A 21,072-nucleotide genomic window follows, 5' to 3' on the forward strand; every position below is an offset into this window, starting at 1 on the left:
ACCACTCGACTATTTCCTGTGGGGATATCTAAAGTCACTCATGTACAAGACCCCAGTGGATACGGAGATGGAATTAGTTGGCACAATTGTAGCTCCCTGTCACATGATTTGAAAGACACCAGGGAGATTTGTCAGGCTGCATCAGAATCGTATTTGCCGCTGTCACACTTGCACTGAGATATGGGGCCGTCAGATTCAGCACATTTTGTAAGATAAAGTAGAACTGGTACATTCATTGTGTCACTGATGGTATTTGCAGTGAATGAAAGAGTCCGCAGTAATGTGGTTTTGGTCCTACTACGTCCTTAAGCTGGCTCCTCCCACCCCAGGTTCCGTACCTCAAAGTGTTCAGTGGAGCATCCTCTATGTTCTGCTATATTTTTGCACACTCTTACAGAAACGGCCTGTATACAAGTTTCACACAATCAGTGCTCGCGGAGTCCATCACGATTACTGGCTCGTATCTTTCACTCCACGTACCTCAGCCACCTTCACCTCATAGCTTGTCCACCTGCTTAGCTGGGCAGTAACGTGCTCGCCTCCCACGCAAGTGGGCCCGGGTTCGATTCCCGGCCGGGTCGCAGATTTTCTCCGCCCTGGGACTGAGTGTCGTGTTGTTGTCCTCTTCATCATCTCTGACACGCAAGTCACCCAATGTGGTGTCGACTGAAATAAGGCTTGCACTCAGCGGTCAAACTTCCCGCAGCCTCCAGGCGTACTATGCCATATGCTCATTTTCATTTTACCTCGTGCTTTAAATTAATATTCAAATTTGCACCAAAATTAGTTACCAGAATTCTCGATTAATGTTAAGCTTCGAATCCTGCCTACTCTTTAGTGCAGGTAGTGACTCCTTTCTGTTTCTGGCTGTGCTTGTCCACTGCCTTGCTGCTTGTTTTCTGTCCAACCATTTGCATCTCGGTCTTCCTGGGAGTCTCTTGCCGGCCCGTCTGGAGGGCGCGGTGGGACGACTAACGCTGCGCTGCCTCTGCCTGCAGGCGCAAGACGTTCTGCGAGCTGGTGCGCGTGTCGGCGGCGGTGGCGGGCATCGAGTTCTCGTACGCGGCCGAGACGGCGTTCGTGTCGCCGACGCTGCTGCAGATCGGCGTGGCGCACCGCCTGATGACGCTGGCCTGGGCGCTCAGCCCGCTGGTCGGCTTCTTCGTGACGCCGCTGCTGGGGTCGCTGTCGGACCGCTGCCGCCTGCCCTGGGGCCGCCGCAGGCCCTTCATCGCGCTGCTCGCCGCCGGCGTCCTGCTCGGTCAGTATCCGCTCTGTCCCTCTACTCCACCCACTCACTCACTGGTCGCTGTCTTTACCTAATCCCAAAATTTGTTGTGTTGTTGTTGTCGGCAGCTGAGAGTTTCAATTAATTATCATTTATTCTAGAGAAGCTGCACGGTCATCAATGGCATCTCTTCTTTCGAGAACAGTTGCTATCTTCATTCATATACAGGGTGTTTCAAAAATGACCGGTATATTTGAAACGGCAATAAAAACTAAACGAGCAGCGATAGAAATACACCGTTTGTTGCAATATGCTTGGGACAACAGTACATTTTCAGGCGGACAAACTTTCGAAATTACAGTAGTTACAATTTTCAACAACAGATGGCGCTGCAAGTGATGTGAAAGATATAGAAGACAACGCAGTCTGTGGGTGCGCCATTCTGTACGTCGTCTTTCTGCTGTAAGCGTGTGCTGTTCACAACGTGCAAGTGTGCTGTAGACAACATGGTTTGTTCCTTAGAACAGAGGATTTTTGGTGTTGGAATTCCACCGCCTAGAACACAGTGTTGTTGCAACAAGACGAAGTTTTCAACGGAGGTTTAATGTAACCAAAGGACCGAAAAGCGATACAATAAAGGATCTGTTTGAAAAATTACAACGGACTGGGAACGTGACGGATGAATGTGCTGGAAAGGTAGGGCGACCGCGTACGGCATCCACAGAGGGCAATGCGCAGCTAGTGCAGCAGGTGATCCAACAGCGGCCTCGGGTTTCCGTTCGCCGTGTTGCAGCTGCGGTCCAAATGACGCCAACGTCCACGTATCGTCTCATGCGCCAGAGTTTACACCTCTATCCATACAAAATTCAAACGCGGCAACCCCTCAGCGCCGCTACCATTGCTGCACGAGAGACATTCGCTAACGATACAGTGCACAGGATTGATGACGGCGATATGCATGTGGGCAGCATTTGGTTTACTGAGGAAGCTTATTTTTACCTGGACGGCTTCGTCAATAAACAGAACTGGCGCATATGGAGAACCGAAAAGCCCCATGTTGCCGTCCCATCGTCCCTGCATCCTCAAAAAGTACTGGTCTGGGCCGCCATTTCTTCCAAAGGAATCATTGGCCCATTTTTCAGATCCGAAACGATTACTGCATCACGCTATCTGGACATTCTTCGTGAATTTGTGGCGGTACAAACCGCCTTAGACGACACTGCGAACACCTCGTGGTTTATGCAAGATGGTGCCTGGCCACATCACACGGCCGACGTCTTTAATTTCCCGAATGAATATTTCGATGATCGTGTGATTGCTTTGGGGTATCCGAAACATACAGGAGGCGGCGTGGATTGGCCTCCCTATTCGCCAGACATGAACCCCTGTGACTTCTTTCTGTGGGGACACTTGAAAGACCAGGTGTACCGCCAGACTCCAGAAACAATTGAACAGCTGAAGCAGTACATCGCATCTGCATGTGAAGCCATTCCGCCAGACACGTTGTCAAAGGTTTCGGGTAATTTCATTCAGAGACTACGCCATATTATTGCTACGCATGGTGGATATGTGGAAAATATCGTACTATAGAGTTTCCCAGACCGCAGCGCCATCTGTTGTTGAAAATTGTAACTACTGTAATTCCGAAAGTTTGTCTGCCTGAAAATGTACTGTCGTCCCAAGCATATTGCAACAAACGGTGTATTTCTATCGCTGCTCGTTTAGTTTTTATTGCCGTTTCAAATATACCGGTCATTTTTGAAACACCCTGTATATAGTGTATATTTTGCCCAGTGGATAATAAGCTTTCAGATTCCTTAATGGAAGAGAGAAATTGGCAGCCCCAGTAGTCATCTGAGTACTTTGTCCACAGTGTTATCTTCGAAATGTTCTCCTTCTAATGCCTTCTTCAGTGGTCTGGACTTGTGGTCACACGAGAACAAGCCTGCACTGTCAGGGTGGATGGTCTGCTGGTGCCACTTAGTGAGCTTTACACAAGTCGGATCTCCTCTACGCAGCCACGTGTTGTGCAGGAGGAAGACACCGCAGATCGGTTGCTAGCATAGGTCGTCACAACAAGCAGTCTGGGCATCAGCTGACAGTCTGTGGTAGTAGGGCACATTCACCTTCCTTGACCCGTGCAGGTAAACAGTAATACCTCTGCTGACAGTCTGTGGTAGTAGGGCACATTCACCTTCCTTGACCCGTGCAGGTAAACAGTAATACCTCTGCTGACAGTCTGTGGTAGTAGGGCACATTCACCTTCCTTGACCCGTGCAGGTAAACAGTAATACCTCTGCTGACAGTCTGTGGTAGTAGGGCACATTCACCTTCCTTGACCCGTGCAGGTAAACAGTAATACCTCTGCTGACAGTCTGTGGTAGTAGGGCACATTCACCTTCCTTGACCCGTGCAGGTAAACAGTAATACCTCTGCTGACAGTCTGTGGTAGTAGGGCACATTCACCTTCCTTGACCCGTGCAGGTAAACAGTAATACCTCTGCTGACAGTCTGTGGTAGTAGGGCACATTCACCTTCCTTGACCCGTGCAGGTAAACAGTAATACCTCTGCTGACAGTCTGTGGTAGTAGGGCACATTCACCTTCCTTGACCCGTGCAGGTAAACAGTAATACCTCTGCTGACAGTCTGTGGTAGTAGGGCACATTCACCTTCCTTGACCCGTGCAGGTAAACAGTAATACCTCTGCTGACAGTCTGTGGTAGTAGGGCACATTCACCTTCCTTGACCCGTGCAGGTAAACAGTAATACCTCTGCTGACAGTCTGTGGTAGTAGGGCACATTCACCTTCCTTGACCCGTGCAGGTAAACAGTAATACCTCTGCTGACAGTCTGTGGTAGTAGGGCACATTCACCTTCCTTGACCCGTGCAGGTAAACAGTAATACCTCTGCTGACAGTCTGTGGTAGTAGGGCACATTCACCTTCCTTGACCCGTGCAGGTAAACAGTAATACCTCTGCTGACAGTCTGTGGTAGTAGGGCACATTCACCTTCCTTGACCCGTGCAGGTAAACAGTAATACCTCTGCTGACAGTCTGTGGTAGTAGGGCACATTCACCTTCCTTGACCCGTGCAGGTAAACAGTAATACCTCTGCTGACAGTCTGTGTTAGTAGGGCACATTCACCTTCCTTGACCCGTGCAGGTAAACAGTAATACCTCTGCTGACAGTCTGTGGTAGTAGGGCACATTCACCTTCCTTGACCCGTGCAGGTAAACAGTAATACCTCTGCTGACAGTCTGTGGTAGTAGGGCACATTCACCTTCCTTGACCCGTGCAGGTAAACAGTAATACCTCTGCTGACAGTCTGTGGTAGTAGGGCACATTCACCTTCCTTGACCCGTGCAGGTAAACAGTAATACCTCTGCTGACAGTCTGTGGTAGTAGGGCACATTCACCTTCCTTGACCCGTGCAGGTAAACAGTAATACCTCTGCTGACAGTCTGTGGTAGTAGGGCACATTCACCTTCCTTGACCCGTGCAGGTAAACAGTAATACCTCTGCTGACAGTCTGTGGTAGTAGGGCACATTCACCTTCCTTGACCCGTGCAGGTAAACAGTAATACCTCTGCTGACAGTCTGTGGTAGTAGGGCACATTCACCTTCCTTGACCCGTGCAGGTAAACAGTAATACCTCTGCTGACAGTCTGTGGTAGTAGGGCACATTCACCTTCCTTGACCCGTGCAGGTAAACAGTAATACCTCTGCTGACAGTCTGTGGTAGTAGGGCACATTCACCTTCCTTGACCCGTGCAGGTAAACAGTAATACCTCTGCTGACAGTCTGTGGTAGTAGGGCACATTCACCTTCCTTGACCCGTGCAGGTAAACAGTAATACCTCTGCTGACAGTCTGTGGTAGTAGGGCACATTCACCTTCCTTGACCCGTGCAGGTAAACAGTAATACCTCTGCTGACAGTCTGTGGTAGTAGGGCACATTCACCTTCCTTGACCCGTGCAGGTAAACAGTAATACCTCTGCTGACAGTCTGTGGTAGTAGGGCACATTCACCTTCCTTGACCCGTGCAGGTAAACAGTAATACCTCTGTTGACAGTCTGTGGTAGTAGGGCACATTCACCTTCCTTGACCCGTGCAGGTAAACAGTAATACCTCTGCTGACAGTCTGTGGTAGTAGGGCACATTCACCTTCCTTGACCCGTGCAGGTAAACAGTAATACCTCTGCTGACAGTCTGTGGTAGTAGGGCACATTCACCTTCCTTGACCCGTGCAGGTAAACAGTAATACCTCTGCTGACAGTCTGTGGTAGTAGGGCACATTCACCTTCCTTGACCCGTGCAGGTAAACAGTAATACCTCTGCTGACAGTCTGTGGTAGTAGGGCACATTCACCTTCCTTGACCCGTGCAGGTAAACAGTAATACCTCTGCTGACAGTCTGTGGTAGTAGGGCACATTCACCTTCCTTGACCCGTGCAGGTAAACAGTAATACCTCTGCTGACAGTCTGTGGTAGTAGGGCACATTCACCTTCCTTGACCCGTGCAGGTAAACAGTAATACCTCTGCTGACAGTCTGTGGTAGTAGGGCACATTCACCTTCCTTGACCCGTGCAGGTAAACAGTAATACCTCTGCTGACAGTCTGTGGTAGTAGGGCACATTCACCTTCCTTGACCCGTGCAGGTAAACAGTAATACCTCTGCTGACAGTCTGTGGTAGTAGGGCACATTCACCTTCCTTGACCCGTGCAGGTAAACAGTAATACCTCTGCTGACAGTCTGTGGTAGTAGGGCACATTCACCTTCCTTGACCCGTGCTGGTAAACAGTAATACCTCTGCTGACAGTCTGTGGTAGTAGGGCATATTCACCTTCCTTGACCCGTGCAGGTAAACAGTAATACCTCTGCTGACAGTCTGTGGTAGTAGGGCACATTCACCTTCCTTGACCCGTGCAGGTAAACAGTAATACCTCTGCTGACCGTCTGTGGTAGTAGGGCACATTCACCTTCCTTGACCCGTGCAGGTAAACAGTAATACCTCTGCTGACAGTCTGTGGTAGTAGGGCACATTCACCTTCCTTGACCCGTGCAGGTAAACAGTAATACCTCTGCTGACAGTCTGTGGTAGTAGGGCACATTCACCTTCCTTGACCCGTGCAGGTAAACAGTAATACCTCTGCTGACAGTCTGTGGTAGTAGGGCACATTCACCTTCCTTGACCCGTGCAGGTAAACAGTAATACCTCTGCTGACAGTCTGTGGTAGTAGGGCACATTCACCTTCCTTGACCCGTGCAGGTAAACAGTAATACCTCTGCTGACAGTCTGTGGTAGTAGGGCACATTCACCTTCCTTGACCCGTGCAGGTAAACAGTAATACCTCTGCTGACAGTCTGTGGTAGTAGGGCACATTCACCTTCCTTGACCCGTGCAGGTAAACAGTAATACCTCTGCTGACAGTCTGTGGTAGTAGGGCACATTCACCTTCCTTGACCCGTGCAGGTAAACAGTAATACCTCTGCTGACAGTCTGTGGTAGTAGGGCACATTCACCTTCCTTGACCCTTGCAGGTAAACAGTAATACCTCTGCTGACAGTCTGTGGTAGTAGGGCACATTCACCTTCCTTGACCCGTGCAGGTAAACAGTAATACCTCTGCTGACAGTCTGTGGTAGTAGGGCACATTCACCTTCCTTGACCCGTGCAGGTACACAGTAATACCTCTGCTGACAGTCTGTGGTAGTAGGGCACATTCACCTTCCTTGACCCGTGCAGGTAAACAGTAATACCTCTGCTGACAGTCTGTGGTAGTAGGGCACATTCACCTTCCTTGACCCGTGCAGGTAAACAGTAATACCTCTGCTGACAGTCTGTGGTAGTAGGGCACATTCACCTTCCTTGACCCGTGCAGGTACACAGTAATACCTCTGCTGACAGTCTGTGGTAGTAGGGCACATTCACCTTCCTTGACCCGTGCAGGTAAACAGTAATACCTCTGCTGACAGTCTGTGGTAGTAGGGCACATTCACCTTCCTTGACCCGTGCAGGTAAACAGTAATACCTCTGCTGACAGTCTGTGGTAGTAGGGCACATTCACCTTCCTTGACCCGTGCAGGTAAACAGTAATACCTCTGCTGACAGTCTGTGGTAGTAGGGCACATTCACCTTCCTTGACCCGTGGAGGTAAACAGTAATACCTCTGCTGACAGTCTGTGGTAGTAGGGCACATTCACCTTCCTTGACCCGTGCAGGTAAACAGTAATACCTCTGCTGACAGTCTGTGTTAGTAGGGCACATTCACCTTCCTTGACCCGTGCAGGTAAACAGTAATACCTCTGCTGACAGTCTGTGGTAGTAGGGCACATTCACCTTCCTTGACCCGTGCAGGTAAACAGTAATACCTCTGCTGACAGTCTGTGGTAGTAGGGCACATTCACCTTCCTTGACCCGTGCAGGTAAACAGTAATACCTCTGCTGACAGTCTGTGGTAGTAGGGCACATTCACCTTCCTTGACCCGTGCAGGTAAACAGTAATACCTCTGCTGACAGTCTGTGGTAGTAGGGCACATTCACCTTCCTTGACCCGTGCAGGTAAACAGTAATACCTCTGCTGACAGTCTGTGGTAGTAGGGCACATTCACCTTCCTTGACCCGTGCAGGTAAACAGTAATACCTCTGCTGACAGTCTGTGGTAGTAGGGCACATTCACCTTCCTTGACCCGTGCAGGTAAACAGTAATACCTCTGCTGACAGTCTGTGGTAGTAGGGCACATTCACCTTCCTTGACCCGTGCAGGTAAACAGTAATACCTCTGCTGACAGTCTGTGGTAGTAGGGCACATTCACCTTCCTTGACCCGTGCAGGTAAACAGTAATACCTCTGCTGACAGTCTGTGGTAGTAGGGCACATTCACCTTCCTTGACCCGTGCAGGTACACAGTAATACCTCTGCTGACAGTCTGTGGTAGTAGGGCACATTCACCTTCCTTGACCCGTGCAGGTAAACAGTAATACCTCTGCTGACAGTCTGTGGTAGTAGGGCACATTCACCTTCCTTGACCCGTGCAGGTAAACAGTAATACCTCTGCTGACAGTCTGTGGTAGTAGGGCACATTCACCTTCCTTGACCCGTGCAGGTAAACAGTAATACCTCTGCTGACAGTCTGTGGTAGTAGGGCACATTCACCTTCCTTGACCCGTGCAGGTAAACAGTAATACCTCTGCTGACAGTCTGTGGTAGGGCACATTCACCTTCCTTGACCCGTGCAGGTAAACAGTAATACCTCTGCTGACAGTCTGTGTTAGTAGGGCACATTCACCTTCCTTGACCCGTGCAGGTAAACAGTAATACCTCTGCTGACAGTCTGTGGTAGTAGGGCACATTCACCTTCCTTGACCCGTGCAGGTAAACAGTAATACCTCTGCTGACAGTCTGTGTTAGTAGGGCACATTCACCTTCCTTGACCCGTGCAGGTAAACAGTAATACCTCTGCTGACAGTCTGTGTTAGTAGGGCACATTCACCTTCCTTGACCCGTGCAGGTAAACAGTAATACCTCTGCTGACAGTCTGTGGTAGTAGGGCACATTCACCTTCCTTGACCCGTGCAGGTAAACAGTAATACCTCTGCTGACAGTCTGTGGTAGTAGGGCACATTCACCTTCCTTGACCCGTGCAGGTAAACAGTAATACCTCTGCTGACAGTCTGTGGTAGTAGGGCACATTCACCTTCCTTGACCCGTGCAGGTAAACAGTAATACCTCTGCTGACAGTCTGTGGTAGTAGGGCACATTCACCTTCCTTGACCCGTGCAGGTAAACAGTAATACCTCTGCTGACAGTCTGTGGTAGTAGGGCACATTCACCTTCCTTGACCCGTGCAGGTAAACAGTAATACCTCTGCTGACAGTCTGTGGTAGTAGGGCACATTCACCTTCCTTGACCCGTGCAGGTAAACAGTAATACCTCTGCTGACAGTCTGTGGTAGTAGGGCACATTCACCTTCCTTGACCCGTGCAGGTAAACAGTAATACCTCTGCTGACAGTCTGTGGTAGTAGGGCGCATTCACCTTCCTTGACCCGTGCAGGTAAACAGTAATACCTCTGCTGACAGTCTGTGTTAGTAGGGCACATTCACCTTCCTTGACCCGTGCAGGTAAACAGTAATACCTCTGCTGACAGTCTGTGGTAGTAGGGCACATTCACCTTCCTTGACCCGTGCAGGTAAACAGTAATACCTCTGCTGACAGTCTGTGGTAGTAGGGCACATTTACCTTCCTTGACCCGTGCAGGTAAACAGTAATACCTCTGCTGACAGTCTGTGGTAGTAGGGCACATTCACCTTCCTTGACCCGTGCAGGTAAACAGTAATACCTCTGCTGACAGTCTGTGGTAGTAGGGCACATTCACCTTCCTTGACCCGTGCAGGTAAACAGTAATACCTCTGCTGACAGTCTGTGGTAGTAGGGCACATTCACCTTCCTTGACCCGTGCAGGTAAACAGTAATACCTCTGCTGACAGTCTGTGGTAGTAGGGCACATTCACCTTCCTTGACCCGTGCAGGTAAACAGTAATACCTCTGCTGACAGTCTGTGGTAGTAGGGCACATTCACCTTCCTTGACCCGTGCAGGTAAACAGTAATACCTCTGCTGACAGTCTGTGTTAGTAGGGCACATTCACCTTCCTTGACCCGTGCAGGTAAACAGTAATACCTCTGCTGACAGTCTGTGGTAGTAGGGCACATTCACCTTCCTTGACCCGTGCAGGTACACAGTAATACCTCTGCTGACAGTCTGTGGTAGTAGGGCACATTCACCTTCCTTGACCCGTGCAGGTAAACAGTAATACCTCTGCTGACAGTCTGTGGTAGTAGGGCACATTCACCTTCCTTGACCCGTGCAGGTACACAGTAATACCTCTGCTGACTCCTCAAACTTTCCTCACAGACGAGTCTTAGTTTCTGCTCCCTCTTCCAACATTCCCCCATCCCCATCTCTGGCGTTAGTGATGGACACACGTTTCATTTCAGAAAAGCGTCTGCTGTTTCTTGTTCAAAGAGATTGTTAACAATTGTCTTTCCACACACTTTTTGGTTCCTTATTGTGGACACATGTAGACCACCGTGTGACATTTTTCAGTGTCCAAATGAGCCCGATAAAATGGTACGGACACGCTGACACTTATCCCCACCTGTCAGCAGTAATGTGGCGGTCACCTTCAGTGAACTCATACGTGGTTCGAATATTGTCTTCAGTGTCTCTAGTCGCTGGACACTAATTATGGCTTTGATTTTTCCACTTTATCACGACCCTTCTGGAAATTGTTGGACCAATTTAAAACTCGGGTTTTACTCACATTAGCAACAACAAATAGTATTTGGAGTCTCTTCTGAATGTCGCTCGATTTCTTTCCTTTCTTGGCGAGCAAACTTATAACCATGGTTTGTGCAACAGTGGAAGCAGAATGGCCATCCTGAGCGTGCGGGCTGTGTGCAGGGCTGCCAACTCTCCTGTCCATTCTTCCTGCAAGCGATTGCCTATTGCACCGCTCTGTTGACGTCACTTCGAGAGTCAAATGAACATAATACCGATTTATATGCAGTGACCCACAGATATGGCTGTTTGCGAATCGCTAAGTTTGAAGTTACCTCGATACAGTGTTAAGGTGAAGCAGCTGACTTGGACTTCCGTGTATTTCACTACAGCCTTCAGAGATGAGAGAAAGTGGATGTGTTTGAACCAGCAATTAAAGGGCGGTTCACAAACAACTCAAGTTGGCATGTTATTCCAAAAACGTTATCGTCAGGAGCTGCTGGTGAAAGAACACACACTGCTAAGGTTATCTTTTTATTTTAAAGGCTCTCTCAATAATAAATTTTTAAGTCTGGCATTTAAAAAAAAAAACAATTTCAAAAACAATTTCGAATAGCTGACAAGTTTTCTTTATGAAAAGGAGATTGCAGGTATGACGTTAACAACTTCCCAATAGTAAGATTATAATTTGACATACGTATATATAAGACAACAATTAAAAAAACTCTTTTAAATAGCTGACAAATTTTCTCTATGTAAAGGATACTGCAAGGTATGACGTTAACAACTTCCCAATAATAAGATTCTAAACTTGTTATAAGAGAACAATTCCTTTAAAAAACACCTTTAAATTAGTTTGTACTAAAGCTAAAATAGTTGTCTCTCGCCAGTTAAATAACCTACATTACGCCTGTCAGTTGTTACAAGATAAATGTGAATACGCCAGCACACAAACCTTCACATTAAAGGCAGTTCCCAAAAAAATTTTCCTTGGCTCGGTCAGGGTGTGACACGTGTAAAGGGGCCCAAATCACAATATGCGGAATAGTTACTGGTGGTCTACAGGGCCACAGCAGATCAGCCCCAAAACTTCCAATACAAGCCCGAGTTACCCAAAACCAGAAGATGTAGCAAGGGCGGTGCCTGCACAGACTCCAAACCACAGAGACATGCGAAATTGACCCTAAATCACCCAATCGAGGTGTGAATGAAGCGGCCCGACCAAGAAGCAATTACCACATTCCCACAGACAGGCAAACGAAAACTGTGGTGGGAAGACCTCAACAAAACCACTGGCGAAGAAACTCATACACTTCACTAGAACTTCTGTTGCATAAAAACAGTACTCAACTTCTCACACTCCACTACAGCGCTGGGAACACACCCTTCCAAATGCTCGTCAGGACCAACTGCTGCCAGCGGTTTCAACGGCCGATAAGAAGACAAACGGTCCCACGCGCTGATCTCCTGCACCGCGGCTTCTAAGCTTCATAAGCCACGTGCATGCGGGTGAGGCAGACTCAGCCCCTGACAGGCCAAGGCACGAGGCGAGCAGTTGACGACCCCCAGCAGCAGGGGGGGGGGGGGGGCGCCAACACCTCTCTCGGTCCCATCCCATTACGTACCCCTCGATCGTCACGCCAGGTGGCGGTAGCGATCCAAACAGCGCGCCAAACCGAAAGCGCCACCGCAAACACTAGACGCGAAGCGAAAGCACTCCGCCTGGCACGCTTTTCGAAGAGCCGGATACAACTATGGCTCAGTGTTCTTTCACTGAAATGTAGGATTTTATTAGGTAGAGTACTTAGAGGAAATTTGATAATTACAGCTTTATTCGAGTGAGTGCAACACTGGAGTGATTCAGCTACCCCTACCGATCCGTTTTATGCAACCTGCACTAGCCTCTTTCAGGAATTGTATACAGATAGGCAACAGTCATGTAATCGAGACAAGTACGCTCGGTTCGCAAATGGAATCGTACTCTAAAAATACAAGTGAGGTCAGTGTCCTATATATGTTGGCGATTACCCCCTCCATCAGTCCACTCTCGTTGCTGTACCTGCAGACACAACCACAGACAGTGGTTGTGGTGGTTATGGTCACAGTGTTGTCAGTGGTGGGACTGTGGCTAGTAATATACTGTGGGGTTCCAACAGAAACCTTTGGTTTGTTATGTAATTTGTGTTGTTATATGTATGATTATTTATAAATATCACTAGAAAATGATCTAAGACTGACATTAATCAGCTGATGAAACGGGTCTCAGTCCATGTAGAAACAGTGTCATCCTTGACAGAGGTTCACCATTGCTTTCTGCCATTACGAGTTTGTGACGTGGTGTGTGGTGCTCCTACAGGGCTGATCCTGGTGCCCAATGGGGCGGACATCGGGTACGCCCTGGGCGACCCCCGGCCCGCACCGTCGCCCAGCCCCCCTGGAGCGCTGAACGCGACTCCCCCACTGGAGATGGTCACCCCCTCAGAGTGGCAGGCTACCAACGCCAGCCTGGGGCCTGGACTCTCCACCACGGAGAGCCCCGCGGCGCTGGCCAACGAGTCGTCGGTGGTGTCACGCAAGCCGCAGTCCAGCCACCCCTGGGGCGTCGTCTTCACCATCCTGGGCACCGTCTTGCTCGACTTCGACGCCGATGCCTGTCAGAGCCCTGCCAGGGCCTACCTGCTGGACGTCACCGTACCAGGTACCTTCCAGTCTACTCTGGCCCAAGTGTCTAAATCAGTACTGTGTGGTGCGAGACAGCTTTCTCATATCTCCTCATAGCTTATGCAGTCAAGTTGGGAAATTCGTGCGCTCCTGTCGAGTGATCCATTAGTTCAAATGTGTTCAGGCGCCGCAGCTACGCCGCAATCGCCAGCTTGTCTATTAAAGCTTTCTTGTATGAATGTATGTGGGCTCCAGTGTAAGCAGTCAGAATCTTATACGATCTGCAACGGGTGAGCTGTGCCCTGCAGACGTGTGTCGTGACCATATGGCGTGACTGCAGCGTGTAAAAGGAGCGGAGAGGTGCTTACAAAATTCAAATGGCTCCGAGCACTATGGGACTTAACTTCTGAGGTCATCAGTCCCCTAGAACTCAGAACTACTTAAACCTAACTAACCTAAGGACATCACACACATCCATGCCCGAGGCAGGATTCGAACCTGCGACCGTAGTAGTCGCACGGTTCCAGACTGTAGCGCCTTGAAGCGCACGGCCAGAGACGCTTACAGAGTAGTTACATTCTCTGGAACTATAAAAATTAATAACTGAACTAGAAATAGCCCGAGGAACTTCATATTAGGTATATAACCTTCTGTTGTATAAAGGAACAATCTGTCAAGATCTGAAGCCAATAACTGTCATAATTTGGAAGTTACAAAAAGAAAAAAAAAGGCAGTCCTGATTGGCCGTAATTCTGTACAGCCAATAAGAAGTGAGACGGATTGCCACGTCACGCAGGAGATAGAGGTGCTTGTGGAGGCAGAGAGAGAAGAAGGAAGTGGTGGACTAGCTTTCGAAGGAGCGGGTCATGCTGAAAGTGTTCGAACGCATTATGTGTAAAATGAGGTGATATTGTGACTTCCGTGTTTCGGTACAGTGATAAAGGTAGCTGGTGTTTACCATTAACTATTTGTGAAATTTTAAGAGTCGAGATATACACTACTGGCCATTAAAATTGCTACACCAAGAAGAAATGCAGATGATAAACGGGTATTCATTGAACAAATATATTATACTAGTACTGACATGTGATTACATTTTCACGCAATTTGGGTGCATAGATCCTGAGAAATCAGTACCCAGAACAACCACCTCTGGCCGTAATAACGGCCTTGAAACACCTGGGCATTGAGTCAAACAGAGCTTGGGTGACGTGTACAGGTACAGCTGCCCATGCAGCTTCAACACGATACCACAGTTCATTAAGAGTAGTGACTGGCGTATTGTGACGAGCCAGTTGCTCGGCCACCATTGACCAGACGTTTTCAGTTGGTGAGAGATTTGGAGAATGTGCTGGCCAGGGCAGCAGTCGACCATTTTCTGTATCCAGAAAAGCCCGTACAGGACCTGCAACACGCGGTCGTGCATTATCCTGCTGAAATGTAGGGTTTCGCAGGGATCGAATTAAGGGTAGAGCCACGGGTCGTAACACGTCTTAAATGTAACGTCCACTGTTCAAAGTGCCGTCAATGCGAAACAAGAGGTGACCGAGACGTGTAACCAATTGCACCCTATACCATCACGCCGGGTGATACACCAATATGGCGATGACGAATACACGCTTCCAATGTGCGTTCACCGTGATGTCGCCAAACACGGATGCGACCATCATGATGCTGTAAACAGAACCTGGATTCATCCGAAAAAATGACGTTTTGCCATTCGTGCACCCAGGTTCGTCGTCGAGAACACCATCGCAGGCGGTCCTGTCTGTGCGTCAAGGGTAACTGCAGCCACGGTCTCCGAGCTGATACTCCATGCTGCTGCAAACGTCGTCGAACTGTTCGTGCAGATGATTGTTGTTTTGCAATCGTCCCCATCTGTTGACTCAGGGATCGAGACGTGGCTGCACGATCCGTTACAGCCATGCGGATAAGATGCAAGTCATCTCGACTGCTAGTGATACGAGGCCGTTGGGATCTAGCACGGAGTTCCGTATTACCCTCCTGAACCCATCGATTCCATATTCTGCGAACAGTCATTGGATCTCGACCAACGCGAGCAGCAATGTCGCGATACGATAAACCGCAATCGCGATTGGCTACATTCCGACCTTTACAAAGTCGGAAACGTGATGGTACGCATTTCTCCTCCTTACACGAGGCATCACAACAACGTTCCACCAGGTAACGGCGGTTCTATGCGCTTCAGTCCGAAACCATGCTGCTGCTACGGTCGCAGGTTCGAATCCTGCCTCGGGCATGGACGTGTGTGATGTCCTTAGGTTAGTTAGGTTTAAGTAGTTCTAAGTCTAGGGAACTGATGACCTCAGATGTTAAGTCTCATAGTGCTAAGAGATATTTGAACCATTTTCCCAAGGTGGAAGAGCGACTGAGATGTGTTTGGGGTGCCTCGAAGCAGAGGGTCGTGGTCTCCTTGCGGGAATCGTTACAGGAGATGAAATCAAAAGAGCCAATAAAGAATGCCGCCATTATTTACCACCAGCACTCAAGACGTACTGGGCGAGGTCATGTTCAGGGAAGGCTGTGCTGAAATCTTTTCAGATGAACAAGGCGTTACCTTCGTGCCGTTTCGTAAACTCGAAGTCGTCGGGAGTTAACGATGAATTAATGGGGCTGGATACAGTCCATTCCAGGCATCTGGTCTCGAGCTTCACCTGTCCTGGCACTGTGTTCCTTGCACCAAGCAGTGAGTGAAAACTAGTCTCCGTACATTTATCACGTCAATACAGTTCACGTACACAGTCGCAGTCTCGACAGGCATCAACCACGTTTTCTCAGCGATGCCAACCTCTTTGGAAAGTATTCACAAACATACAGGTTTCGCCCTTCAGAATGGCCTACCTCAGCATCAGTTCACCCTCAACTGCATGTGCCGTCTCTCAGAAAGCTGTTCACGGGCATGCCTCTCTACATCAGTTTGACGGATGTGAGGTCAAAAAATGGTTCAGATGGCTGTAAGCACTATGGAACTTAACATCTGAGGTCATCAGTCCCCTAGACTTACAAGGGAACATCCCCATCGCACCCCCCCCTCACATTTAGTTATAAGTTGGCACAGTGGATGGGCCTTGAAAAACTGAACACAGATTAATCGAGAAAACAGGAAGAAGCTGTGTGGAACTATGAAAAAAATAAGCAAAATATACAAACTGAGTTGTCCATGCGCAAGATAGGCAACATCAAGGAGAGTGTGTATTTAGGAGCGCCGTGATCCCGTGGTTAGCGTGAGCAGCTACGGAGCGAGAGGTCCTTAGTTCAAGTCTTCCCTCGAGTGAAAAGTTTAATTTTTTATTTTCAGACAATTATTATCTGTCCATCCGTCCGTCCGATGGGAGGTAACTGCGCCGTATTATGATGACGCTACACCTAGACAAACATCGAAGCACGTGACTTCAGTCGACTACAGCGCACGGAAGTGAGAGTATTCCTGCTAACGAGGCTCCCTGGCTGACAGTTGAATGTTCGCTACTTTGGACGAGAGTGCATTAAATACGTGAGATGCATTGCGTGGGCAATATGAATCCAGCAAATATAGCTCGCAACTTCAATAACAATGTCAATGAATATTTTCCGAACTGAAAGGCATCGGAAAGTTCCTTAAGGGATCGAACGATTGTCGAACATTTGTATGATTATTTCCTACATTTGTTGATAAACAGTACGTGTGGTGATGATTGTCTGAAAATAAAAAATTAAACGACTCACTCGAGGGAAGACTTGAACCAAGGACCTCTCGTTCCGCAGCTGCTCACGCTAACCACGCGACCACGGCGCTCCCGAGCTCACACTCTCTTTGATGTTGATTATCTTGCGCATGGACTACTCAGTTTGTATATTTTGCTTATTTTTTTCATAGTTCCACACAACTTCTTCCTGTTTTCTCGATTCATCTGTGTTCAGTTTTTCCAGGCCTATCCACTGTGCCAACTTATAAATAAATCTGAGGAGGGTGCGATGGGGAGATTCCCTTGTTAGAACTACTTAAACCTAACCAACCTAAGGACATCACACAAATCCATGCCCGAGGCAGGATTCGAACCTGCGACCGTAGCAGCAGCGCGGTTCCGGACTGAAGAGCCTAGAACCGCTCGGCCACAGCGGCTGGCTAGATGTGAGGTCACAAAAAGTAAGAGTATATCAGTCGAATTAAGCTGCCCAATGGTGAGTGCCACTTTAATTATGTACAAACTCGTACATAAAGCTGTTTATTCTTTGTATATTAAATTACACGTAATGTAGCTTAATGAGGTAGCAATAATATTTGAATCAACTACTCCTTCCAACCTCCATTGTGCCATGTTAGAAAAATAAAATAAATGTGATGTTTAAGAAATTTAAGACGACTGTGAAATGATGCGTAAAATTTTTCGTCTCAAATGAATTATTGCGTCGCTTTCAAAACTGATCTTAGATATTGTGAGCCTGTGGGTAATTTAAAATTGTGATTAATGTCTTATTAACATTTCTTCGCCTGATGCATATGGTTACAGTTCTGAGTGTAAAACATGCCTCTTGATCTCTAGCATTAGTCGAATGATCGGGACTCTTGAAAACAGTCGTTTCATTGAATCTCAATATTGCACCGCAAATTCTCACATTGGTACTTTACACAACTTTGTAATTAGCCAAATGATTAGAAGCACTGTATCTGTGATGAGAAAGAAACTAACTTGTCTTCCCCGTTCAGTTCGTACTCCGGAAAGTGTAGTCCGAGTGAGAACGGCAGTTCTTGCTAGTCCGAGACGACAGGCTGTAGCGCTGGGTCTGTCACGTCGTTCACTTCACCACATCTTACGTGATGATCTTAAGTTTCACCCGTAAAGATAATGATCGTCCGGCAGCCAAGTCAAGGGGATTTTGTGCAGCACACAGAGTTTTGTCGCGTAATGGACGAAATTTTTACGAAAGACGCAGATGCTACAGTCTTCATGAGTGATAAAGCACTTTTTCATGTAGACGGTTACGTCAATGTTCAAAATTGTCGGTATTGGGCGCTGGAGAACCCACATGAACTACACGGAAGACCTCTCCACAGTTTAATACACTACTGGCCATTAAAATTGCTACACCAAGATAAATGCAGATGATAAACGGGTATTCTTTGGAAAAATATATTATACTAGAACTGGCAGGTCATTACATTTTCACGCAATCTGGGTACATAGATCCTGAGAAAGTGCCCAGAACAACCACCTCTGCCCGCATTACGCCTGGGCATTGAGTCAAACAGAGCTTGTATGGCGTATACAGGTACAGCTGCCCATGCAGCTTCGAAACGATACCACAGTTCATCAAGAGTATTGACTGGCGTATTGTGACGAGCCAGTTGCTCAGCCACCATTGTCCAGACGTTTTCAATTGGTGAGAGATCTGGAGAATGTGCTGGCCATGGCAGCAGTCGTACATTTTCTGTACCCAGAAAGGCCCTTAAGGGACCTGCAACATGCGGTCGTGCATTATCCTGCTGAAATGTAGGGTTTCGCAGGGATCGAATGAAGGGTAGAGCCACGGGTCGTAACACATCTGAAATGTAACGTCCACTGTTCAAGTGCAGTCAGTACGAACAAGAGGTGACCGAGACGTGTAACCTATGGCACCCCATACCATCACGCCAGGTGATACGCAAGTATGGCGATGACGAATACACGCTTCCAACGTGCGTTCACCGCGATGTCGCCAAACACGGATGCGACCATCAGGATGCTGTAAACAGAACCTGGATTCATCCGAAAAAATGACGTTTTGCCATTCGTCGTCGAGTACACCATCGCAGGCGCTCCTGTCTGTGATGCAGCGTCAAGGGTAACCGCAGCCGTGGTCTCCGAGCTGATAGTCCGTGTTGCTGCAAACGTCGTCGAACTGTTCGTCGGATGGTTGTTGTCTTGCAAACGTCCCCATCTGTTGACTCAGGGATCGAGACGTGGTTGCACGATCCGTTACAGCCGTGCGGTTAAGATGCCTGTCATCTCGGCTGCTAGTGGTACGAGGCCGTTGGGATCCAGCACGGCGTTCCGTATTAACCTTCTGAACCCACCGATTCCATATTCTGCTAACAGTCATTGGATCTCGACCAACGCGAGCAGCAATGTCGCGATACGATAAACCGCAATCGCTATAGGCTACATTCCGCCCTTTATCAAAGTCGGAAATGTGATGGTACGCATTTCTCCTCCTTACACGAGGCATCACAACAACGTTTCACCAGGCAACGCCGGTCAACTGCTGTTTGTGTATGAGAAGTCGGTTCGAAACTTTCCTCATGTCAGCACGTTGTATGTGTCGCCATCGGCGCCAATCTTGTGTGAATGCTCTGAAAAGCTAATCATTTGCATATCACAGGTTCTTCTTCCTGTCGGTTAAATTTCGCGTCTGTAGCACGTCATCTTCGTGGTGTAGCAATTTTAATGGCCAGTAGTGTATTTAACTGTGTGGTGCTGCAATTCAAAGGTGAGGGGTTGTTGGACTCTATTTTTTTGAAGATGCAGGAACTGCAGTTACTGTGACATCAGCTCGCTACATTAAAGTGTTGAACAACTTTCTTCGTCCAGAATTTGAAAGGCGTCAAGTGAACATGAGAGAGAAATATGGTTTCAGTAGGACGGTGCCACAGCTCACACGGCGAGAACATTCATGGAAGTGATTCGACAGATGTTCCCAGGACATGCTATTTCGAGATACGGTGATGTTTATTGGCCTCCTCGCTAACTTGATTTGTCGATATGCGACTTCTTTTTTGTGGGGACATTTAAACTCAAAAGTCTACACGAAGAAGCCTTGCACAATCGATGACCTAAAAAATTCCATTCGTCAGGAAATAGAAGCTGTGCCGAATGAAATGTTGGAGAGAGCCATGCGTAACTTTCGGGAGAGGACCCAAATTAGTATCCAACTAGAAGGACGTTATCTCCAAAACCTTATTTTTCGAACCAAATTAAAATATGTATATTTCAAAACTGCATTAAAAAATCTATCACTTAATGCTTGTTAATATTATTTTTATCAAACGAGTCGCGGTCATTAAATAGTGAAAAACGTGCGTTTTCTCTGCTCCACCCCGTAGTACGGTAATAGGGAAGGCGAATGTTCTACTGCCGTTTTATTGGGAGAATTTAGGGTTAGTGTAATTAACTAGTACGACCAATTCTTGAGTACTGTTCAAGAGTTTGGCACCCCCACCAGCTCAGATTAAAGGAGGACATCGAAGCAATTCAAAGGCAGGCTGCCAGATTTGTTACCGGTAGGTTCGATCAGCACGCAAATATTACGGGGATGCTTCGTGGGCTCAAACTGAAATCCCTTGACGGAAGGCGGCGTTCTTGTTGAGGACCACTGCTGAGAAAATTTATAGAACCAGTTTTTGGACTGACCACGAAGATAGGCGATCCGTGAATTTATTTTCAAAGAATATTCTCAAGAACTTATTTTATTTACTAGCTTTTCATCAAGAACATTAGCACATTTAATCACACTATGTAAGCGTGGAAGTAGTTGCCAGGGAGTAACTGATGAAATCATAACCAAATTATTTTTAACAAATGGTAATTTATTCACTTTAATGGTGCCTAAAGCATTTTTAAAAAGAAACAGATTTAAAATTATAATCAGAAAACACCCTCTAAATACCAAGTTACAATTTATTCAGATGCAGAAAGAAACAAATTTTTGAGTGTATGAGCTTTCGGGCTGAGAACCTTGCCGCTCCGTTTTGACACGGCTGTAGTCACGACGACTCACAACAACCTCTGTAAGACTACACTGGTGCAAATCTGCAACACACCAGTTTACCTTAAAGTAAAAGTTTTAACAATTCACACAAGCACACAAACTATGCACCCCGTAGGAGGGATGGAAATGGTACAAAACACTAAAATTAAAAGAT

The 21,072-nt window shown here is 47.7% G+C and overlaps 1 protein-coding gene across 1 annotated transcript in view; it reads left to right on the top strand.

Annotated features, from left to right (window-relative positions):
* Positions 1–21,072, top strand: part of LOC126214950 (uncharacterized) — a 154,881-nt gene that overhangs the window by 14,463 nt on the left and 119,346 nt on the right. The window contains exons 2-3 of the mRNA XM_049941586.1: positions 999–1,261; positions 12,868–13,209. Coding sequence (XP_049797543.1) covers positions 999–1,261; positions 12,868–13,209 — 605 coding nt within the window. The remainder of the gene's footprint in view (positions 1–998; positions 1,262–12,867; positions 13,210–21,072) is intronic.

This window comes from Schistocerca nitens, chromosome 12 (genome assembly GCF_023898315.1).
Source record: "Schistocerca nitens isolate TAMUIC-IGC-003100 chromosome 12, iqSchNite1.1, whole genome shotgun sequence".
Classification (NCBI taxonomy): Eukaryota; Metazoa; Arthropoda; class Insecta; order Orthoptera; family Acrididae; genus Schistocerca; species Schistocerca nitens.